Below are 22,178 nucleotides of genomic sequence, written 5' to 3' on the forward strand. Positions count from 1 at the left end.
GGCAATTAATTTTCACAAGGAGTCACATGAGACAGTGACCGTTGTGGAGGGCCAAACCAATAAGCTGAATTTAATTCTGCTTAATATTAATATTTGCATGAACTCTCCCACAATTCCCCTAAATACAGTATGAGCCCCCACATAGCTTTCTTATACACAGTATGAACCCCAGACAAATCACTTTATACATTTTGAGCCCCCAAATAGTCTCATTATGCACAGTATGACTGCCACATAGCCCCCATTAAACAATATGAGCCCCCACAGTCGTCCTATATACAGTAAGAGCTCCTACATAGCCTCCTATATACACTATGAGCACACACATAACCCTTCTAAGTACAGCCACATAACGCACATAGAAAAAAAGCAAAGAAAAAACACCACATACTTTCGTCCCTCCCACTCCCTCAGTGTTGCACTCTGCTCCGGTCTCCAATACACCGACGCAGCAGACAATATGATAAGATGTCATTGCTTCTGCCATGTCAGTCGCACACGGTGATTGATGGAAGATGGAGCTGACTGCTCCATCCTCCACCAATGTATACACCACTATCTGCGTTTTCAGGATGAGTGCAGCAGATGGTACGATGAAGCCCGCGGGCCACATGTTTCAGCCCTTTAACAATTTGTCTGTGGACCGACTGGACCAGCCATAGGGCTGGATGTGCCCCACAGGCAGCACTGTGCCCTTCCTTGGCATATACAAAGGTCATTGCGAAAGGAGGGAAGCAGGGTACTGTTACCCATTTTAAATTGGTGGATCCCGTTTTATCAGCTGTGTATAGAGGCTCCTGCCCTGACACTAATGATAAGGAGCCCCTGAAAACTGTTCCTGAAAGGATGGCAAGGATGACCCTAAAGTCCTAGTTGCCAGTGTGAGAGAAATTTTAGATTAGATTTTATTATTTAGCTACTACTAAAATCCACAGCACTTAACAGACATCATTTATCACTGTCCTCATTGCAGCTCACAATATCTTTGTCATGTGGGGAAAAAAAAAAAAAATCTAAGTATCTGGAGAAACCCACACAAACACAGGGAGAACATATACAAACTCCTTGAAGATGTTGTCTTTGGTGGGATTTGAACCCAGTGCTACAAAATTGCAGTGCTAACCACTGAGCTATCCTATGTTATAAAATCCATACACAAAAAATGACAACAAATTTTAAAAATTCACGCAACACAAAACTTAAAAAATTTCCACAAAATGTCTTAGTCATTAACCCTGTATATGTAGTATAGCCGTGTTCCCCAGTTTCCAGCACTTCCCCGGCCTTGTCTGCCTCACTTGATGGAAATTTCGGCTCAGTGGATCACACCGGAGTTTATAATACTATGGAGCCCCAGAACAAGGCTCCTTGGGCCTCATGCACACGTTGCGTTTTTTTAGGTGCAGTTTTGGTCTATGAGATTTCATTTTTGCTGTGCCCATGCAGTTTTTTTTTGGCTGCATGTTTGTGGTGACTACAAAAATGCAGCATGTCCATGCGTTGTGTTTTTGAGCCCTACTAGGCATAGATTTCACTTAAAAAATGCATTGGCCATAAATGCATTAAGAAATGCGTTTGAGCCCCAGGCTTCGTTTGTGACCACACGATGAAATTCTGTGGTCACCAAAGATCCAGCGTGCGGACAGCCTTAGGTTTACATAGTAAAAGCGACTTCCAACTCACATAGACCCCAGCATTATTCAGCAAGGAGGAATTTCAGTAACGCGAGAAGAGGATTGGAGCGACGCTGGAAACTGGAGAAGACGGCGATTGGAAAGTATATTACGGCACTTACATTTGCACAGTTCTAGGGAACACAGTGCAAGATTAGGTGGGGCTGCTTATTTAAAAATGTCATTTTCTGACGACACATTCCCTTTAAAATGGGGGTTTCTGAGCAGAGTATAAAATTAGGAAGAACTAACATGGGAATTCTTGGAATGGGTCATGTAAGGCTGGGGGAATGGTAGACAAAGCGTTCATCATCAGCCCACGGGCTGGTCACGTGACAAGGCATCCTCATAGTAGACACCAGATTCAACGTCTTGCCCAATTTTATCTTTGGCCCAGAAACCCCCTTAGGGCACATTCCCACAAACTGTTACCTATATTTTGACACTACGTAATTTCGCTGCATGCAAAACGCTGCGTTTTCAGTACAAGAAAAGTGGATGGGATTACTAGAAATCTCCTGCCCACTGGGCTTCTTTGTTAGTTACTCAACCTGATCTGTGATGCGTTTTTCATATCCACAACATGCCAAATTCTTTTGCAGAAACGCTCAGCTTGCTGTGTGAATTTTCATCATAGACTTTCACTACATATGAAGAATCCACAGGGAAGAGACACACACAGGCGTATTTTGGTGGGTTTATGAAGTTTCAAAAACAAAACCGCTTTAACCCCTTCTCAATCTTGAGCATCCAAGGTCATGTCTCTGCCTTCGATGCAGGCTCACACGCTGAGCCCGCATGGTTCCCTGCATGTAGGCTGACCTGATCATCCGACATGTGCCTCTAACAGCCGCAGGTAGATTGGTTTCTTTTAACAGCGGTGGGTGGATCTCCAATCACCAGGATTTTCGTATATAACCTAAAGCCAGTGCTATACTGGCACTATCAGGCTGATTCTATACATACCTGTAGTGGTCAGCTCGGATGTTTAGGTTTTCAAAGCCATGAAAGTGAAGTTTAATAAATGGTCTGCTTCTTGAGTGAAATCTGCAACGGAGCAGATGATATATGGGTGGGTATTCATATGGATTCCCGCTCCCCTGCCTATTGTTCCTCCCTCTCTGTTCTCTATGCTTAATTTTACTATTCACTAAATTACTTCACAAAGATGGCGTCGGCGCCTGTGCATAGCCCTCTTCTCCGGCACCATCTTTGTGAAGATCGGGTTACCCCTACTATTCTATTTTTGCGGCTGAGAGGGCGGCGCATGCACCCTTGCTGCTTCTGCTCTCGTTGTGACCGCGGTCACAACAAGAGCCGAAGATGCGAGGGTGCATGTGTCCGTCTCAGCCACAAGAATAGAATAGTAGGGGTAACACTGTCTTCACAAAGATGGTGCCGGAGAAGAGGGCTATGCGCAGGCGCCAACTCCAATGCCATCTTAGTGAATAGAAGGATTTTTGTGTACTCACCGTAAAATCTCTTTCTCTGAGTCTTCATTGGGGGACACAGGACCATGGGTTATGCTGCTGTCACTAGGAGGCTGACACTAAGTAAACAGAAAAAGTTAGCTCCTCCCCAGCAGTATAACCCCTGAGCCGGAGGCGGGCTCAATCAGTTTAGTGCACAAGCAGTAGGAGGAGAACCAAACAATCCTGAATAAAACAAGGTAAGAAACTATGACGATCATTCGTGTGACCAGTGACCTGGGAAAACAGGCACTGGGGCAACAGGCATGTCCTATATAACAAAAAACACAAGCAGGGTGGGTGCTGTGTCCCCCAATGAAGACTCAGAGAAAGAGATTTTACGGTGAGTACACAAAAATCCTTCTTTCTCTATCGTTTCATTGGGGGACACAGGACCATGGGACGTCCAAAAGCAGTCCCTGGGTGGGAAGAAAAACCATCACCGGAGTGGGCTTGACCCAGACATACAAGCGCCTAATGTTGCAACAGGTGTGCCAATGCCACCCGCAAACCCTACCCCAAGACTGGCCTCTGCCAAGCTCGGGTGTGAACCTGGTAGAAAATAGTCAAGGTATGCCAGCTAGAGCGGGTGGCGGACCAGGGGACCTTGTCGATCTACGACTGGAGTCCAATCTTTCAAGGGTGCCCCCTTGCCCGGTAGACCGCGGCGGAAGTCCGTCCTTCATGCGATAGTCTACACCTATGGAGGAAAGGATCCATGTGAAATTCTGGCCCTTGGCGCCGGCACACGCTTCTTGGGCAAGGGTGAAAGAATGTATTGACGATCGGCGTAACCGAAAGATGGTGTCCTGCAGACACGAAAAACTGAGGGCTCGCACTAGCCCTGGAACGAACTATGCCCCTTTGTGGCTGAGAGAGGAGCCTAGAGCCGAAAGACCGAAACCCAAAGTCCTCTGCTGGAAGGAACAGCGAGGTGTCTTGGACAGAAACGAAAGGTTCTGGCTGGAGCCCCCCCTTGTCCCGTTGGCGGAGCCGGAAAATGGGGAAAAAACGACGAGAGGGCTGACCGCCCTGATGCCGTCTGTAACAACCCGATGGCCATGAGGAGCCCACCTATCAAAACAGGTGGTAGCAGGGAAAAAAGGGGAACCTTGAGCGAACCCATCACTGGATTCAGGTCCCACATTTCTAGTGAACGATGAAATAAAATCTTCAAGGAAACTTGATTCCCGGCCCTCTTCAATATCTGCCATCATCTTGCCCACCGTCCTGACGAGCCAGCATCCGGGATCCCCTGATGAGGCTATGTAACTTGGGACTTCTGAGCCCTGGTAGAATAGAGGGGCCCCGACACGGAAGAATTTTGCGGTCTGGAAGGGGCCACGGGGCATTTGCGAGGAGATGAGTAAAATATGTGAAACTATGCTCGCCTGGGTCACTCCCGATCTATCGCTTGCCTTGGTCCATCTTGAGAACCCTTGAGATCATAGGAAGCCGCGGGCAGATGCACGAGAGCCTGAACAGGCTACACGACCGGACTAGGGCGTCGACATCTAGTCCGGAGCAGGCGCATACTCTAAGCACCCTTGACTGAGACTTGGATCGGAAGGCCAAAAATGGTCCACGACCAGAGGTCTTCCTTCGCCAGCGATCTGGCTGGTGATTTCCGCGTTGGAGCCCTTTACCTACGGGAGGTCCATCCTACCGCGGACATCGGCCGTCCAAACGTCCCCGCTAGGGATGTGCTGCCGAGATTAGCGAGTGAAGGGACCCGTCCCAGAGCAAGATCTTCTTGGCCTCTTCCCTTGCCATGACACTCACTGCATCTTCCTGGTGGATGATGTAATCACCGCTGTGGCATGGTCCGACTGGAACCTGGCTGGGTCACCGCGAACTAGAGAAGAAATTGTAACTGGGCTAACCAGCTGCCTCTGAAGTCCGGAATGTTGAAGGAGAGACGACGCTCTAGGAGTGTCCCTCGGGACCCTGCCGAGGAATGGTGGGATAGCATACCCTAGCACGGGAGGCTGGTGACGGTTGATAATAAGCTCCAGGGGAGGAAAGGAAGCTTTCCAGGGATGGTTGCGAAGACTGGTCCGCTAGGAGGGAATTGACGGGTCACCCGCGAAGACGGAACCTTCCTGTCTCCGTTCCTCAGCGTGCTCCATTGGAGAGTCCGGGATGAAATCTGGTATGTGCACCGTCGCTACCACCGCCACAGGCTGTGAAGGAGCCAAAAAACCGAAGGGAAGAAACGGGCACGGGAGGCAAAAAGCACGTGGGGCTCTGTGTCAGGAGACCGCAGCCATGCCAGGCGGAGATGGCTGTTGTAGGGATAAAGGCTTTCAGACGGGTTTGCGTGAGGGAACGAAACCTGGTGCATCAGGGCCGATGCCGGGAAGGGGATATACCCTTCTCTTACGTAGCCTAGGGGGGAGAGTAGCCTACCCTGACGTAGCCTAGGGATAAACTAGACTCGACCTATCTCCGAAAGGGCGTTCCCGAAAGTCGGAAAAAAAGTCAGGGACTTCCTAGATGTCGAATCTGCGTTCCTGATCCCGAGACAGAGGTCTCGATGGTGGGAACACTGATGCTAGAGGTTCAGGCCGGGTAGTGGGCAGACATCAGCTTTGTGAAAAGAGGGTACTCACTCAAGAGGAGACCCAGCCCTGGGTCGGCATAGGTGAGACGTGGACCGCTGCGTATGGTGTCCGGGAAATCCCTGCGGAGCGGCACGATAGTGACGAGAAGCCCGGAGGAACCCAGGCGGGTCGCATAAAGGGTAGCGTGCCGCTTCCTTTCTGAGCCCCCTTCGAGAAGGGGCAAGACAAATAAACGGACTTACCACTGGGAAAAATCACGTCCGGGGATTATCCATGATCACGTAGTCACCGTGCCAACTGGCTGTCCACTGAAAACAACCGTAGTGGCCCCCACCTTGCTTCCTGCAAAGAGGCATGCCCCCTTTCTCCAGAGCCCTTTGGGGGGATGAAATGACAATAACACGACTTACCACTGGTAAACGCCGTGTCTGGTTGCCGTCTGTGATCATTAGCGACTCCAGTATAGTGTGCCCCTTCTCTTCCGAAATCGCCTTGGAGAAGGGAAAAAAGACAATGACAAGACTTACTGCTGGTCAACTCCGTGTCCGGTAGCTGTCTGTGAGCCCGTGGTAACTCAGCGAGCTCTGGATGCCGTCTGATCACATCAGGGACTGCTTCAAATGTCTTAAGGGAGACCTGCATGCACGGAGAGAAGAGGGCTGTCCGCAGCCTTACGGCTTGACTCACCATTTTTAGCAGGCTATTCGTCATGCGCCAAGACATCTAGGTCCTGCTCGGAATCCAGCAGAGGTGGAAGCCTGGGCCAGCACCCGAGATGTCGGAAGACTGCCAGAGGAAGGTCAGTCTGGACCTGGGGGATACGTGGAAACTGGGGAGCCACAAGGACGAGACCTGGTCCACTTCCAGCCTAGAAGAAAAAAGACCCTGGTACGGGACTCCCCTCCCCGAGGGGATTGCGCCAGTCCTATGGATGTTATGACCGAGCATCGGCCGTAGACGCTGCGCATGCGCACGAACCCGAGTGACGTAGCGAGGGGAGTTGTGGCCTGAGACAGGGCGAAACAAGCCGGCAGGGGTCAAAGCAATCTGACATCTTCTTGAAACTAACTCACAAAAGGGGGGACCGAGTCTTGGGCTTACCAGCCCAAAATCACTAAAAAGTCGAGCTGGAAAAAACGCCATGTACTAAAAACGTGAAAGAAAAAAACAAGTGCCCGCATAAGCAATGTAGGAGTCAATGTATGCAAGATCATGCACGTATCTATAATAAAAATCGATCCAATATAAAAAATATACACTACCAAAAAAGTGTGTTCTGTTTTCCCATAATTTTTTTTTTTTTTTTTTTTTTTTAAATAAAATGAACACTGAGGGAGCGGGAAAAAAATATCCCACACCCCCCTGATGATGCCTGGGGCAGCGCAGGAGGCGGGACCTGGGACGCCGAGGACCAGGCCGAAGCCGGGGGCTAAATTTTTACGCTGCCTCGCGGCCGAGGCAGCGCCGGCGTCCCCGGCCGCGAGGCGGCGGCGTCGCGGCCTAGGACGCCGAGAACCCGGCCGAAGCCGGGGGCTAAATTATGACGCCGCCTCGCGGCCGAGGCAGCGCCGGCGGCCCCGGCCGCGAGGCGGCGGCGTCGCGGCCTAGGACGCAGAGGACCAGGCCGAAGCCGGGGACTAAATTTTGACGCTGCCTCGCGGCCGAGGCAGCGCCGGCGGCCCCGGCCGCGAGGCGGCGGCGTCGCGGCCTAGGACGCCGAGGACCCGGCCGAAGCCGGGGGCTAAATTATGACGCCGCCTCGCGGCCGAGGCAGCGCCGGCGGCCCCGGCCGCGAGGCGGCGGCGTCGCGGCCTAGGACGCCGAGGACCCGGCCGACGCCGGGGGCTAAAGTATGACGCTGCCGCGCGGGCAGAGGCAGCGCCGGCGGATCCGGCAGCAAAGCGGCGGCGGCGCAGCCTGGGACGCCCAGTACCAAGCAGAAGCCGGGGAGCGGGGGTGCCCGGCGACTAGGCCCAGACCGGGGCCTAACATTTGTACAGCCGCCCGAGGGGGAGAAGGTAGGAGATGGTGTCCTACCTGATCCTCGGCGCGCTCCAGAGTGCAGGCTGAGACTCTGCACATACTCCTGTGTGCTCCGCTCGCAGAAGGGATGGCTGCGGGCACCAGGGAAAACGGCTGAAGAAGGCAGGGAGGTGGACCTGGTGGGGGATAGAAACCCCTAAAAACGTAGCAGCGCTGCGGGCCCCATCCAGATCGAGACGCGCTGTGGTCCAGTCCCTATTTGCCTAGCCCCTTGCGCCCTTTGGGGTGATACCGCAGAGCGGATAGGGGTGCCCAGGAAGATTCTGCCCCGCACGAACACACCAGGGATTGGTACCGCGGGAATGGACGGGGGCGAGGGCCCGAAGACTCAAACCTCTGCGACCCTAGGGAGTGGTACCCACCGGGCTGCGAGAGCTGAGGAAGATAAGTACGATACCTGCAGAAACAGAAAAGTACCACAGATGAGAGCGACGAGCGTCGCCGAGAAAAAATGAAAAAAATACGCAAAAAATCAAGTGGCTGAAGGGGCCCAGTCGGCCCACATCAGCCTCCTACGACACTAAGCAAAAAACTGATTGAGCCCGCCTCCGGCTCAGGGGTTATACTGCTGGGGAGGAGCTAACTTTTTCTGTTTACTTAGTGTCAGCCTCCTAGTGACAGCAGCATAACCCATGGTCCTGTGTCCCCCAATGAAACGATAGAGAAAGTAAAATTAGGATAGAGCCAGAGAAGGAGGAACAGGTAGGGGGGCGGAAATCCATACAAATACCCACCCATATATTATCTGCTCCGTTGCAGATGCCACTCAAGCAGCTGCCGATTTTTTAAACTTCACTTTCTTGAATTTGAAAACCTAAACATTGGAGCTGACCCCTAATGGTATATAGAGAATCAGCCTGATAGAAGCTAAAGCCAGTACTATACTGGCACTATATGAAAATCCTGATTGGTTCCCTTTAATTGGTTAAATCCTGTTAATCTCTGACAGTGGGATTTACTACGCGCCGGCGAGGAGTGCGCAATTGCCGCTCCCATCAGTGCCTCTGTGACTTTATCGAGGGAAGCCAATGAGTTCTGATGACAGCCGGGGGTCAGCTGATGACCGCTGTTACGGCGTAGTTCCTGTGAATGCCGACACTTATAGGAAATCAGCATTAATCCTGTACAGAGGGTGCTGAACCACCGCCGAGCTCAGAAATGTCCAATATGTCAAAATCTAAAATAAATTAAACTAGGCAGATCGGTAAACGGTGTAACAAAAACAAAACAAAAAAAAACAAAATAGAATTAAGTTTTTTGGATGCTGCAACATTACAATAAAAAGTGATCAAAACATCGCATCTACCCAAGAATGGTATTTGTAAAAACTTCTGCTCAAGTAAGAGAACTAAAATAATCAGTTAGGCTATGTTCACACAGGATTAGCAACCAAAATTCCAAAAACACCATTATGTATAATCCAAAATGGCGCACAACTAAATGAGCCAAAAGGATATAGGCATGAACGCCATCATTATTAGCAATAACAGGAGGATGAAGAGTGTGAACATGCTAATATTTTTTAAGATTAAGATTGATTTCAATATGTCAAAATATAAAATGCAAATGAGACAAGAGGACAGTGAATATGTAGAGTTCTAAATTACAACATGACATGGGTATTTAAGGGTAAAAAGGTGAACCAAAATACATGTACAGAGCAAATTCATGTGCAAAATCCCAATATAGCAGCAAGAATTGATTGAAAAAATTCAGGACAATGCTAATTCCATATTGTCATAATATAGATGTCGTCATTGGCCTGTGGCCAGCCTCCTACCGTAAGGCAAGGAAAGTTTAAAGCTGCACAGTGGGTTAATAAGTGATCCACCCCCTCACAAAAAGAAACCCCAACATACGTTTCGCTTTCTTTTGGGCTATGTGCGCACAGTGCGTTTTTCGCGGCGTTTTTGGCCTCAAAACTGCATGACTTTGCTTCCCCAGCAAAGTCTATGAGTTTTCATTTTTGCTGTCCGCACACAAAACTGTTTTTTAAGCTGCGTTTGAGCTTGAAAAAAAAAAAATGGACATGTCAATTCTTTCGTGCGTTTTTCTGTTTTCCGCCTATGCAATGCATTGGAAAAACGCAGCAAAACGCAGAGATCAAAAACGCAGCAAAACGCAGCCAAAAAAACGCACCAAATCGTGGTAAAAACGCATGCTTTTTTTATGCGTCTTTTCGACGCAGGTGCGTTTTTAGCGGCCAAAAATGCACAAAAACGCAGCGTCAAAAAAACACAGCGTGCGCACATAGCCTTACTGTGATGCCATGTGGAATGACCAGCTTCCTTGGGTGGGGGGGGGGGGGGGGGGGGGTTAACACAGGGCATCTTTTACTGCATTTTTTGAGGTCACAGATGCACCTAAATGAATGTACTTCCTTCTTCCAAAGTCTATGAGATTTCTATTTTGCTGTCCACACTGAGCATCTTTTGTTGGCTGAATCTTGGCTGCATTTTTGAAGATGCAGCATGTCAATTCTTTTTCCTTTTTTTTCAGTGTTTTTGAGCCCTTCTAGTCAATCGATTTGACTTAAAAAAAAAAAAAAAACGTGGTAAAAACGCGTCAAAAATGCATTGCGTTTTTTGGGACAAAAACGCTGCATCTTTGTGGTGTAAAAAAAAAAAAAAAAGTAAAGAGCTGCTGCATGTGAACATACCCCAGATCCCGAAAAATAAAGAAAACATTATGAGTCTCGGAAAATGACGACATTTTTTATTTTTTTTTTTTTTTTTAAACACAAAATATCTCGTTTTTGATTTTTTACCAAACAAAAATAAAAATCAACAACATACATATCTACAAGCTCATATGGACCTGGAAATTCATGATTCCAGGACAGACAGACAGACAGACAGCTTTGCAAAAGTATTCGGCCCCTTTGAATTGTATAACCTTTTCCCACATTTTAGGCTTCAAACAAAAGATAAAAAATTTAAATTTTCTGGTGAAGAATCAACAATTGGGACACAATTATTAAGTTGAACAAAATGTATTGCTTATTCTAAACTTGTATAAAATAAGAATTATTCTTACCGTTAATTCGGTTTCTAGGACCTTCCACGACAGCATAGGAGGTTGTCTCTCCACGCCCTAATTGGGACAGGAAGCACAAGAGAGGTTAAAAGGACCCTCCCACCTCCCATAGCCAGTGTCTTACAAAGAACCCATAGCATATGAGAAGTACAAACACATCCAGGAATATCGAGGATAAGGGAGGGAATTACGTGCTGTCGTGGAAGGTCCTAGAAACTGAATTAACGGTAAGAATAATTCTTATTTCTCTAGTCCCTTCCACGACAGCATAGGAGGAATACCAACGAATTGATACCTAGGGGGAGGGGGGGGGGGGGGACCACAGCCTGCAGGACCTTCCTGCCAAAAACCAAATCCCTGTTGGAATCCAGATCCAAACGATAATGCTTCGTCAAAGTATGGAGGGAAGACCATGTAGCCGCCTTGCAGATCTGCTCAGGAGAAGCCCCTGCCCGTTCAGCCCAGGAGACAGAGGTAGCCCTGGTGGAGTGCGCCGTAAATCCGGTAGGTGGAGACAGATGCTGAGCGAGGTAGGCGTCTCTAATGGCACGCACAATCCAGTTGGCGACGGTACTCTTAGCCACCTTCCTGCCCTTATTTCGACCAAAGGGCTGGATAAACAGGTTATGATCAAGACGCCAAGGTGCAGTAACATCCAGGTAGTGCAACACTGTCCGACGAACGTCCAAAGAATGGAACACTTCCTCCCCCGGAGTCCTAGGATGCTGACAGAAGGAAGGCAGGACGATGGACTGAGAACGGTGAAAATCCGAAACCACTTTGGGAAGGAAGGAAGGGTCCAGCTGAAAGACAATGCTGTCATCTCTGACAGTCAGGTAAGGCTCCCGAATAGACAATGCTTGAAGTTCCCCGACTCTACGAGCAGACGTAATAGCCACGAGAAAGGCAGTCTTGTGAGAAAGAGAACGGATGTTACAGGAGGACAGCGGCTCAAAGGGCGACTGAGATAGTCCGGTAAGGACCACATTGAGATCCCAGCAAGGTGTCAGGACCCTCTGTCGTGGACAGAGCCTACTAGCGGACACAAAGAAACGGCGGATCCAGTGATGATCTGCCAGAGCCGTGTCAAAGACTGCACTGAGTGCCGAGACCTGTACCTTCAGGGTGCTGGGCCGAAGGCCTAGGTCCAATCCACTCTGGAGGAAGTCTAGAATCTGCGCAACGTTAGGCCGGAGCAGGTCAGGAGGCCGAGAACCACACCAGGAGGAAAATCTCATCCAGATTTTATTGTAAATACTATTAGTCACCGGTTTACAGTTCTTCTGTAGAGTAGCCACGACCTTGTCAGAAAGTCCCTGGGCCTTCAGTGCCCGGGCCTCAGAAGCCAGGCAGCCAATTTGAGTTTCTGGGGGTCCGGATGGAAAGAAAAAAAAAAAAAAAAATCGGACCCCGAGACAGTAAACTGGGGTCTGAACCCAGGAGGACCGGTCCGTCGAACCCGAGAGTCAGGATCAGGCTGTACCAACTCCGCCGAGGCCACAGAGGAGCTACCAGGATAGTTGCGGCTCCGTCGTCTCTGATCTTCGTGCGAGAAGAGGAATTGGGGGGGGGAAGGCGTAGGCGAGGCAAAAGGACCAATTGTGGCAGAAAGCGTCCACCCCCAACGCATTGTCCCGAGGGTTCAGGGAGAAAAAAAAAAAAAATGTTGCGACCTTGCGATTTCCTGCCGAAGCAAAGTGGTCCAGCTCTGGAGTACCCCACCTTGCCACCAGAGAGCAGAACACCGCTTGATCCAGACTCCATTCCCCTGGGTGAACATCCCGACGACTCAGGAAATCTGCCTGAAGGTTTAGGGAACCCTTTAGATGGACTGCAGAAAGGGATAGCAGGGACCGTTCTGCCCAGTGGAAGATCCGGGAGGACACAGACTTCAGGGCGCCCGATCGTGTACTGCCCTGATGGCGGAGATGTGCCACTGTGGTGACAATGTCTGAGTACACCAGGACGTGAGTGTCCCGGACGAGATCCTGAGTCGCAAGGAGGGCTTCCCTGACTGCCCTGAGCTCCCGGTAGTTGGAGGATTGGAAGCTGACATAAGGACTCCAGACCCCCTGAAATGGGGAGTTTGCCACCATAGCACCCCATCCCCGCAGGCTGGCATCGGTTGTTAATGTAACCAGGGGCGTCTGAGTCCAGGCAACCCCCACCTTCAGGTTGTTGGGACGCAGCCACCAGAGAAGGGATGAGGAGACTGTCCCCGAGAGGCGAAACCGTCTGTTCAGGGAGGACGGGAGTCTGTCCCAATGCGCCAGGATATGATCCTGTAGACACCGAGAGTGGGCCTGAGCCCACCTGACTGAGGGAATGCAGGACGTCATAGAACCTAGAGCCGACATAACCGCTCGAAGGGTCGGGCGAGCCTGACGGCGAAGCTTTGAGATTTTGGCTAGCAGGGCCAACCTGTGGCTCCCCGGGAGAAAGGATGCCTGTCTGTCGGAGTCCAGCAGCACTCCGAGAAACTGCAGAGTGGAGGAGGGGTGCAACTGTGATTTCTTGAGATTGGGGATCCATCCCAAGGAACGAAGAGTGCCTAAAGACTTCTCCACATGGCTCCGGAGGGTCTAAGCGGAGGGAGCCACGAGAAGAAAGTCGTCCAAATATGGAACCAGACAGATACCCTGCAATCGTATGAAGGCGACCACCTCTGCCATGATCTTTGAAAAGATCCTTGGAGCCGAGGAGATCCCGAAGGGAAGTACATTGAATTGGAAATGAAGCACTTCCTCCCCGTGCAGAACCGCAAACTTGAGGTATTGCCTGTGACACGGATGGATGGGCACATGGAAGTAGGCGTCCTTCAGGACTATTGAGGTGGTGCAGACCTATCAGTGGGATAGCCGATTTCACAGACTCCATCTTGAAACGCCGGTACCTGACCTGCCGGATGAGACGCCTTAGATTGATGATAATCCGGACGTCGCCAGACGGCTTTTTGACAAGGAAGAGACGGGAGTAGTGGCCTATCCCTCCTACCTGACTCGGGACTGGGGAAACGACCCCCGAGTGCATTATCTCCTGAATCTTCGCGTACAGTAGGGCCTGGGAACCCTGCGACGCCAGAGCCGTGACTCGGAGGCCCGGAAGAGGGGGGGGGGGGATGAATTCTATTAAGAGACCCTCAGACGATCTTCAGGACCCATTGGCAGGAGGTGATGGACCGCCACTGGGGAAGAAACGCCGAGAGTCGTCCCCCCACCCGAGCCGAGTCACGGTTTGTCGTGCTGAGGACGTTGTTGATGGGGAGGGATGAGGATGTTTCTCCCTCTACCCTTAGGATAGCTCCACCGGCCCGACTTCCCTTTCCCTTTGGGCTGGGAGGCCTGAGGCATCGAGGGACGTAAGGACCGCTTCCTGGGGGGGGGGTCTAGGATCTGGTAAGGCCTTACGATCATTCGCCTTGTCCAGAATATCATCCAGGGCAGGCCCAAACACCAAATCCCCTTTAAACGGAAGGGAGCAAAGTCTCATTTTGGAGGTGGAGTCTCCACTCCAGGCCTTAAGCCAGAGGGCACGTCTGGCAGAGTTAGATAAGACCGAGTCCTGGCAGCCAGGCGGACTGATTCCACCGAGGTATCCGCCAAAAAACTGGTAGCCTTCCTAAGTAAGGGAAGGGATTCCACTAACTCATCCCGAGGGGTACCCTGGGAAATATGAGCCTCCAACTGGTCTAGCCACCTAAGTAGGGACCGGGAGACACAAGTGGAGGCAATGTTGGCCTGAATGGTAGAAGACGATGCCTCCCAGGATCACTTCATGAGGCCTTCGACCTTCCTATCCATCTGATCTCTAAGCTGGGAAGTATCTTCAAAGGGGAGCGCCGTTTGTTTAGCTACCCTGGCCACCTGTACATCCACTTTGGGGACCTCCCAATGCAACCCAGAAGTCTCCAGAGGAAATCGGCGCCTGGGGACACCCCGGAAACGCTTCTCAGGAAATTCCCATTCCTGAGAGACAATATCCAGAATATTGGCATGAACCGGAAACCCTAATTGTTTGACAGTTTTCAGGCCAGCAAACATTTCATCCTGGACCGAGGGAACAACCTGCACCTCCTCTAACCCCATAGTGCTCCTAACCGCCCCAATAAGATCCCCCAAATCTTCTGAGGGAAAAAGGAAGGACTGGTCAGACCTCCCGGAGGAAGAACCTTCGTCGGGACCCTCCGAGGCGGAATCAGCATCCTCATGATCAGACGGGGCCGACTGGAGTTTCCTTTTCTTTGGAGGAGAAGGGCCAGGAGCAGGGAGGGAGGCTAGTGAGGCCTGAATCTCCTGCTTCATCATGGACCGTAGCTAGTCTACCAGGGACGGTTGTTCAGCCCTAATAATCTGGTCCGTACACTGTTGGCAAAGCTTCTTATCCCAGACTGCAGGAAGCTTTTTTACACAGACTGGACACTTTTTAAATCTTTTCAGTCCGTTCATAGCGGTCAGGCTTATCAGACTTCTCAGACCTCTCTGACTTGTCACATTTGTCAGATTTCTTAGTGGCCTTGTCCTCCTGGAAAACACAGACCAGAAGAAGCCATAAACATCAGCCAGAGACCATTCATGAGGGACCACCCCCCTCCGTACTTACTGTGGCCGGGGGAACACTGGGCTCTGCAGATGCAGGGGAAGACATATCAGGGAGCACAGTAGAAATCCTTACCATGAGTCTGAAGTCTTCAGAGCAGCCTTTATGCAGAAGGGCCTGCACGTTCCCCGCCTCCCACATAGGTCCTTGACAGGCCGTGGAAGCGTCGGCGTGTCCTCCACGCTGCCTCCGCGACCGGAAGTGCCCAAACCGGAAGGTCGCGAGAACGGAAGTCCCGCCCGCGGCAGCACTTCTGGGTCGCCCAGCAGCGTGCATGCAGGAAGCGGCCGGCGGCTCAGGGAGGACGCCGGCCGGGGAGCTACACAGCCTGCATCACCCCAGAGGAGTTCCAGAAGGCTGGAGCAGCGGTCCCACACAGCGTGAGGGAACAGTAGGGGAGGAGCGGCGAAGGCCCGACCGATACTGCCCGGCTAAGGTAGGGAAAAAAAGAAAGGGAAAAAAATAAATAAATAAAATAAATATACTGTAGTTCGCCAGCCACCACAGCATAGGAGAAAAAATAAAACCACTCCATGCCCCATGGGGACAGGAAAGACACTGGCTATGGGAGGGTCCTTTTAACCTCTTGTGCTTCCTGTCCCAATTAGGGCGTGGAGAGACAACCTCCTATGCTGTCGTGGAAGGGACTAGAGAAAAATAAATAACTGGAAAGTGAGGCGTGCAATATTATTCAGCCCCTTTAAGTTAATTCTTTGTAGCGCCACCTTTTGCTGCGATTACAGCTGCAAGTTGCTTGGGGTATGCCTCTATCAGTTTTTGCACATTGAGACTGAAATTCTTGCCCATTCTTCCTTTGAAAACAGCTCGAGCTGAGTGAGGTTGGATGGAGAGTGTTTGTGAACAGCAGTTTTCAGCTCTTTCTACAGATTCTCGATTGGATTCAGGTCTGGACTGTGACTTGGCCATTCTAACACCTGGACATTTATTTGTGAACCATTCCATTGTAGATTTTGCTTTATGTTTGGGATCATTGTCTTGTTGAAAGAAATCTCCGTCCCAGTCTCAGGTCTTTTGCAGATTCCAACAGGTTTTCTTCAAGAATGGTCCTGTATTTGGCTCCATCCATCTTCCCATCAATTTTAACCATCTTTCCTGTCCTTGCTGAAGAAAAGCAGGTCCAAACCATGATGCTGCCACCACCATGTTTGACAGTGGGGATGGTGTGTCCAGGGTGATGAGCTGTGTTGCTTTTACGCCAAGCATATCGTTTGGCATTGTGCCCAAAAAGTTTGATTTTGGTTTCATCTGACCAGAGCACCTATTTCCACGTTTGGTGTGTCTCTCAGGTGGCTTGTGGCAAACTAAACAACACTTTTTATGGATATCTTTGAGAAATGGCTTTTTGTCACTCTTCCATAAAGGCCAGATTTGTGCAGTATACGACTGATTGTTGGCATATGTCCTAGGGACAGACTCTCCCACCTCAGCTGTAGATCTCTGCAGTTCATCCAGAGTGATCATGGGCCTCTTGGCTGCATCTCTGATCAGTCTTCTCCTTGTTTGAGATAAGATTTGAGGGACGGCGGGGTCTTGGTAGATTTGCAGTGGTATGATACTCCTTCCATTTCAATATAATCGCTTGCACAGTGCTTCTTGGGATATTTAAAGTTGTGGAAATCTTTTTGTAACCAAATTCGGCTTTAAACTTCTCCACAACAGTATCATGGACCTGCCTGTTATGTTCCTTGGTCTTCATGATGCTAGCTGCGCTTGAAACACAACACTGAGACTATCACAGAGCTGGTGCATTTATACAGAGACTTGATTACACACAGGTGGCTTATATTTATCAGCATCAGTCATTTAGGACAACATTGGATCATTCAGAGATCCTCAATGAACTTCTGGAGTGAGTTTGCTGCACTGAAAGTAAAAGGGACGAAAAATATTGCACGCCCCACTTGTCAGTTTATTCATTTTTACAAAAGTTTAAAATAAGCAATACATTTCTTTCAATTTCACAATTGTGTCCCACCTGTTGATTCTTCACAATAACATTAAAATTTTTATCTTTACGTTTGAAGCCTGAAATGTGGAAAAGGTTGAAATATTCAGGGGGGCCGAATACTTTCACAAGGTACTAATATGTGTGTGTAAATATATATATAATATATATATATATATATATATATATATATATATATATATATATATATATATATATATATATATATATATATATATATATATATATATATATATATATATATACACACACACACACACATACATACACACACACACACACACACACACACACAGTACAGACCAAAAGTTTGGACACACCTCATCTCCAGAACAACTGTTAACAGGAGACTTTGCGCAGCAAGCCTTCATGGTGAAATAGCTGCTAGGAAACCACTGCTAAGGACAGGCAACAAGCAGAAGAGACTTGATTGGGCTAAAGAAAACAAGGAATGGACATTAGACCAGTGGAAATCTGTGCTTTGGTCTTATGAGTCCAAATTTGCGATCTTTGGATCCAACCACCGTATCTTTGTAGAAAAGGTGAACGGATGGACTCTACATGCCTGGTTCCCACCGTGAAGCATGGAGGAGGAGGTGTGATTGTGCTTTGCTGGTGACACTGTTGGGGATTTATTCAAAATTGAAGGCATACTGAACCAGCATGGCTTCCACAGCATCTTGCAGCGGTGTGCTATTCCATCCAGTTTGCGTTTAGTTGGACCATCATTTATTTTTCAACAGGACAATGACCCCAAACACACCTCCAGGCTGTGTAAGGGCTATTTGACAAAGAAGGAGTGTGATGGGGTGCTACGTCATATGACCTGGCCTCCACAGTCACCAGACCTGAACCCAATCGAGATGGTTTGGGGTGAGCTGAACCAGAGTGAAGGCAAAAGGGCCAACAAGTGCTAAGCATCTCTGGGAACTCCTTCAAGACTGTTGAAAAAAACATTTCCGGTGACTACCTCTTGAAGCTCATCAAGAGAATGCCAAGAGTGTGCAAAGCAGTAATCAAAGCAAAAAGTGGCTACTTTGAAGAACCTAGAATATAACACATACTATCAGTTGTTTCACACTTTAAGTATTTCATTCCACATGTTTTAAAGCCTTCAATGTAAATCTACAATTTTCAGAGTCCTGAAAATAAAGAAAACTCTTTGAATGAGAGGGTGTGTCCAAACTTTTGGTCTGTACTGATATATATAAAATTAAAAAAAAAAAAAAAAACCAAAACAAACAGTGGAACCTTGGTGAACGAGAACAATCCGTTCTGGGAGTGTACTTGTTAACCAAGTTACTTGTTCAGCAAAGCAAGATTTCCCATAGGAAATCATTGCAATGCAGACAATTCATTCCACAACTTGTTAAATGTCCCATCCTGGTCCCCTATTGTACCATTCCAGACACGTACAAACACACATATTATGCTCACCTTACCTTGCGTTCCATCGCCGGCCTCATGGATCTTGCAGTTCGCCGGTACAGTATGTGCATCGGGTAACCATTGCGACGAGGGATGAACTTCCGCTGCCAGAGTGCTGACGTCAAAGGCAGGAGCTGCTTGCCTTTAACTGGCCAGCATCCTACCTTTGAGTAACGGCTGAAAGCGGAAGTTCCTCCCTTGTCGTGATGGTTAGGCTGCTTTCACACATCCGTTTTTTTTTGCTGAGCGGCACAACACGGTGCTTTGCAGAAAAAATGCAACAGGTTTTTTTTTGCCGCCGGTTGCGTTTTTTCTGCATAGACTTGCATTAGCGCCGTATTGTGCCGCATGGCCTTGTGTTGCATCCGTTTTTTGCCGGATGCGGCATATTTAGCCCATGCAATGGCCGGATGGAACGTTGCCTGGCACGGATTTTTGTGCGGCGAAAAAAATGCATCGCGCTGGATCCGGCGTGGTTTACATTGCAAGCCTATGGACGCCGGATGTGTTTTTTTGCACTGCGCATGCTCAGTATCAAGCCGCATCCATCAAAAAACGGACGTGCTGCATGGGAAAACTTTTGCAACGGATCAGTTTTTTTTCGCTGCATCCGTAGGTTTTTGAGCCGGATTGAGCCGCACTGCAAAAAACGGATGTGTGAAAGCAGCCTTACCCGATACACATCCTGTATTGGCGGACGACAAGAGCCATGAGGCCGGCGATGGAATGGAAGGTAAGGAGAGCAGTGTGTGTGTGTGTGTGTGTGTGTGTGTGTGTGTGTGTGTGTGTGTGTGTGTACGTACTGCAAGAGCAGGTTAGAGCACGGTGGATGTACGGAACTGGAAGTGTTGGGTGTGTGGTGAGTATTTTGCTCGTACGGCAAAGCTTGCTCGTAAACAGAGTTACAAATTTACAGCTTGTTAAATGGAATACTCTTTAACTGGGTCACTCATTAAGCGAGGTTCCACCGATAGAGATATATATATATATATATATATATATATATATATATATATATATATATATATATATACACACACACACACACACACACACACACATATACTGTACACGCACTTTTTTTTTTGCAATTTCACTGCATTTGGATCTTTTCCCCCAATTTTCCACTACAATATGTGGCAGAATGAATGATGTCATTCAAAAGTACTACTCGTGTCGCAAAAAGCAAGTCTTCATCAGTCTATATTGATGGATAAATAAAAGTTATGGCTCTTGAAAGAAGAGGAGCAAAATAAATAAATAAGACATGGAAAAAAAAAAACAAAAAAAAAAACGCTGGATGGTGAATGGGTTAAAAGGATGACACCAAAATAAAAAAAAAAAAACAAACTGCAGCCCCGAAAATGCAATAGAAAAAAACCGCACAAACTGGTGCAGAAATTCTTTGGCGTAAAAACCACAAGTGATGGTGGAAGGTTGCCTTTATGTGCAGCCACATAGGACGGAGATCTGGAACAAGCCCCAGCCTCTCTGGAAGGAGCACACAGGTCTTGTCGGTGGTCACCCAGTAACAGCTGGAGCAGCGCCTGCCACTCACTGCCTGCACGGGCTGCCTCCGGCGACAGCAGCACGGCTTCTACCTCCGTACAGACAGCAAGCGGACTCCTGCACATAACAATAGCCATTGTGGCAGGAAACCCCTCATCATGCCCACAGAAAACATGGCCGCCACATACGTCTATACTTTCCTGGATTTTCTGCCCATATCTGTACTGTAGGAAAGCAGGATTTAGTGACCGCCCCTTTAAAAAGCATCAGCCAATGAGAACAGCTGGGTGGGCAGAAACATCCAAATGAATGTAAAAGCACTACTAAATTGCGAAAACGAAGGCGGGGCATCCAGAACAAGGCGGGGCAAGTTGTTAACAAATGAAAAAGCAGCCAGCACCCGGGACGTTCTAAAGTAGAAAGAAACAACCAATGAGCACAAAGAGGCGGTGCCAATAGGGTGACGTAGCCAAGTCCCCACTATAAAAGGAGCCGTGTGAGCTGTAGTCAGGTTAAAGCGCGGCTGGCGTCAGTAGAACAAACGTTGGTTATTTGTTTCCGAAGCAGTAAACACATAGCTATGTCCTCTACACAGAGTGTTACTGCAAGACACACACAGTCACACCGGCAGCGCAGACACATTGCCCCCGCCAGCGGACGTGCCTGCATCCCTGCCGTGCATTGTACCACAAGTTACCGTGGGGAGCCTGTGTACAGACCCAGCCCGAGGGACGGGAAACACAAGGCAGGGCGGCGGGAGACACCCCGAATGTGACGCAGCTCCACACCGGGGCTGTCCCTGGGGAGCGGGTGACCCGGTGTACGGGGAGGAGGGGGCTGCGGGCGGCGCAGTGCGGGTCCGGGCACCGTCCGCGCAGCGCCGGGAGGAGGCAGCCGTCTGCGGAGCACAATGAGAAGCCCTCCCACCACTTCCACCGTCTGAGCCGCTCACCCGCACGCCGCAGTTCAGGTGACTTTAGCAGCTGATGGGCTTTTGTTCCGCCCTCCGTGGCCAGCACAATGCAGGCTGTATGTGGGGAGCAGGCACCGGCGCCAGACACAACAGCAGCAAAAGTTGCCCGCACTCCCGGCACAGCTTACCCTGGTATTTGGCGTCTATCTCTCGCATCAAGGAGACGTTTCTCTGCAGGTCGAACGGCAGCGACTCGATGGAGTCCAGGTAGTCCTCCACGTAGGTCACCATGTGAGCCTGCTCGCCGGTGCTCGGGTTCAGCATCGTGTGCCCCTCCGGGCTCCTGCCAGCTCCAGCCTCGGCAGAGGAAGGCAGCCTCCAACTAGTGCTGAGCGCAGAGCTGGGGGCAGCAGGACACAAAAACAAAGGAGAAGCCCTCCAAGAGCGGCTGGCCGGGCAGGAGAGCCTCGGGGCCGGGCATCCAGCCGCCAGCACGGGCTGTCCGAGCGGAAAACTCCAGCGGGCTCAGCAGCTGATTGAATGGCTGTCTATCTGGACAACTCGGGAACAAGACAGTGGAGGAGGCTGTGGGGTGTGTGTGTGTAAGGGGGCGGGCAGCGGGGCGGCGCCGGAGAATGCAGCAGGCAGGAAGATGAAGTGTTATGGCGAGAAGCAGCAGAGTGCAGCGGGCGGAGAGGACCGGGGAAGTGGCAGGAGGCGCCGCCCGCAGCCGTGACACGCCGCCTCCGCTCACTACAGAGGCAGCACTTACGTTACAAACACTTGGAAACATTCCTGCCTCCTGAGCATGCGCACTGCCAGCTCGGAGCTGCCGCCGGTTCCCCAGCCCCTGGTTTATTTACAGCGCTCAGTGCCAGGCTCCTCCCACCAGAGGCAGCAGCGCTGTACCCGAGCAGACACTCTGTGCATACACATAAAGTTACGCCGGCAGTGAGCGCT

At 49.9% G+C, this 22,178-nt stretch overlaps 1 protein-coding gene across 2 annotated transcripts in view; it reads right to left on the reverse strand.

Moving 5' to 3' along the window:
- ING1 (inhibitor of growth family member 1) overlaps positions 1-21,912 on the reverse strand; it is a 39,736-nt gene extending 17,824 nt beyond the window's left edge. The window contains exon 1 of one of the 2 annotated variants that reach the window (XM_075336666.1): positions 21,407-21,912. In XM_075336666.1, the coding sequence (XP_075192781.1) occupies positions 21,407-21,542 (136 nt within the window). In that variant the 5' untranslated portion in view covers positions 21,543-21,912. Of the gene's footprint in view, positions 1-20,493; positions 20,529-21,406 lie in introns of those variants that run through there. The other variant, XM_075336667.1, reaches the window with a different exon arrangement.
- Between the last annotated feature and the right edge of the window lie 266 nt (positions 21,913-22,178).

Source organism: Anomaloglossus baeobatrachus, chromosome 2 (genome assembly GCF_048569485.1).
Source record: "Anomaloglossus baeobatrachus isolate aAnoBae1 chromosome 2, aAnoBae1.hap1, whole genome shotgun sequence".
Classification (NCBI taxonomy): domain Eukaryota; kingdom Metazoa; phylum Chordata; class Amphibia; order Anura; family Aromobatidae; genus Anomaloglossus; species Anomaloglossus baeobatrachus.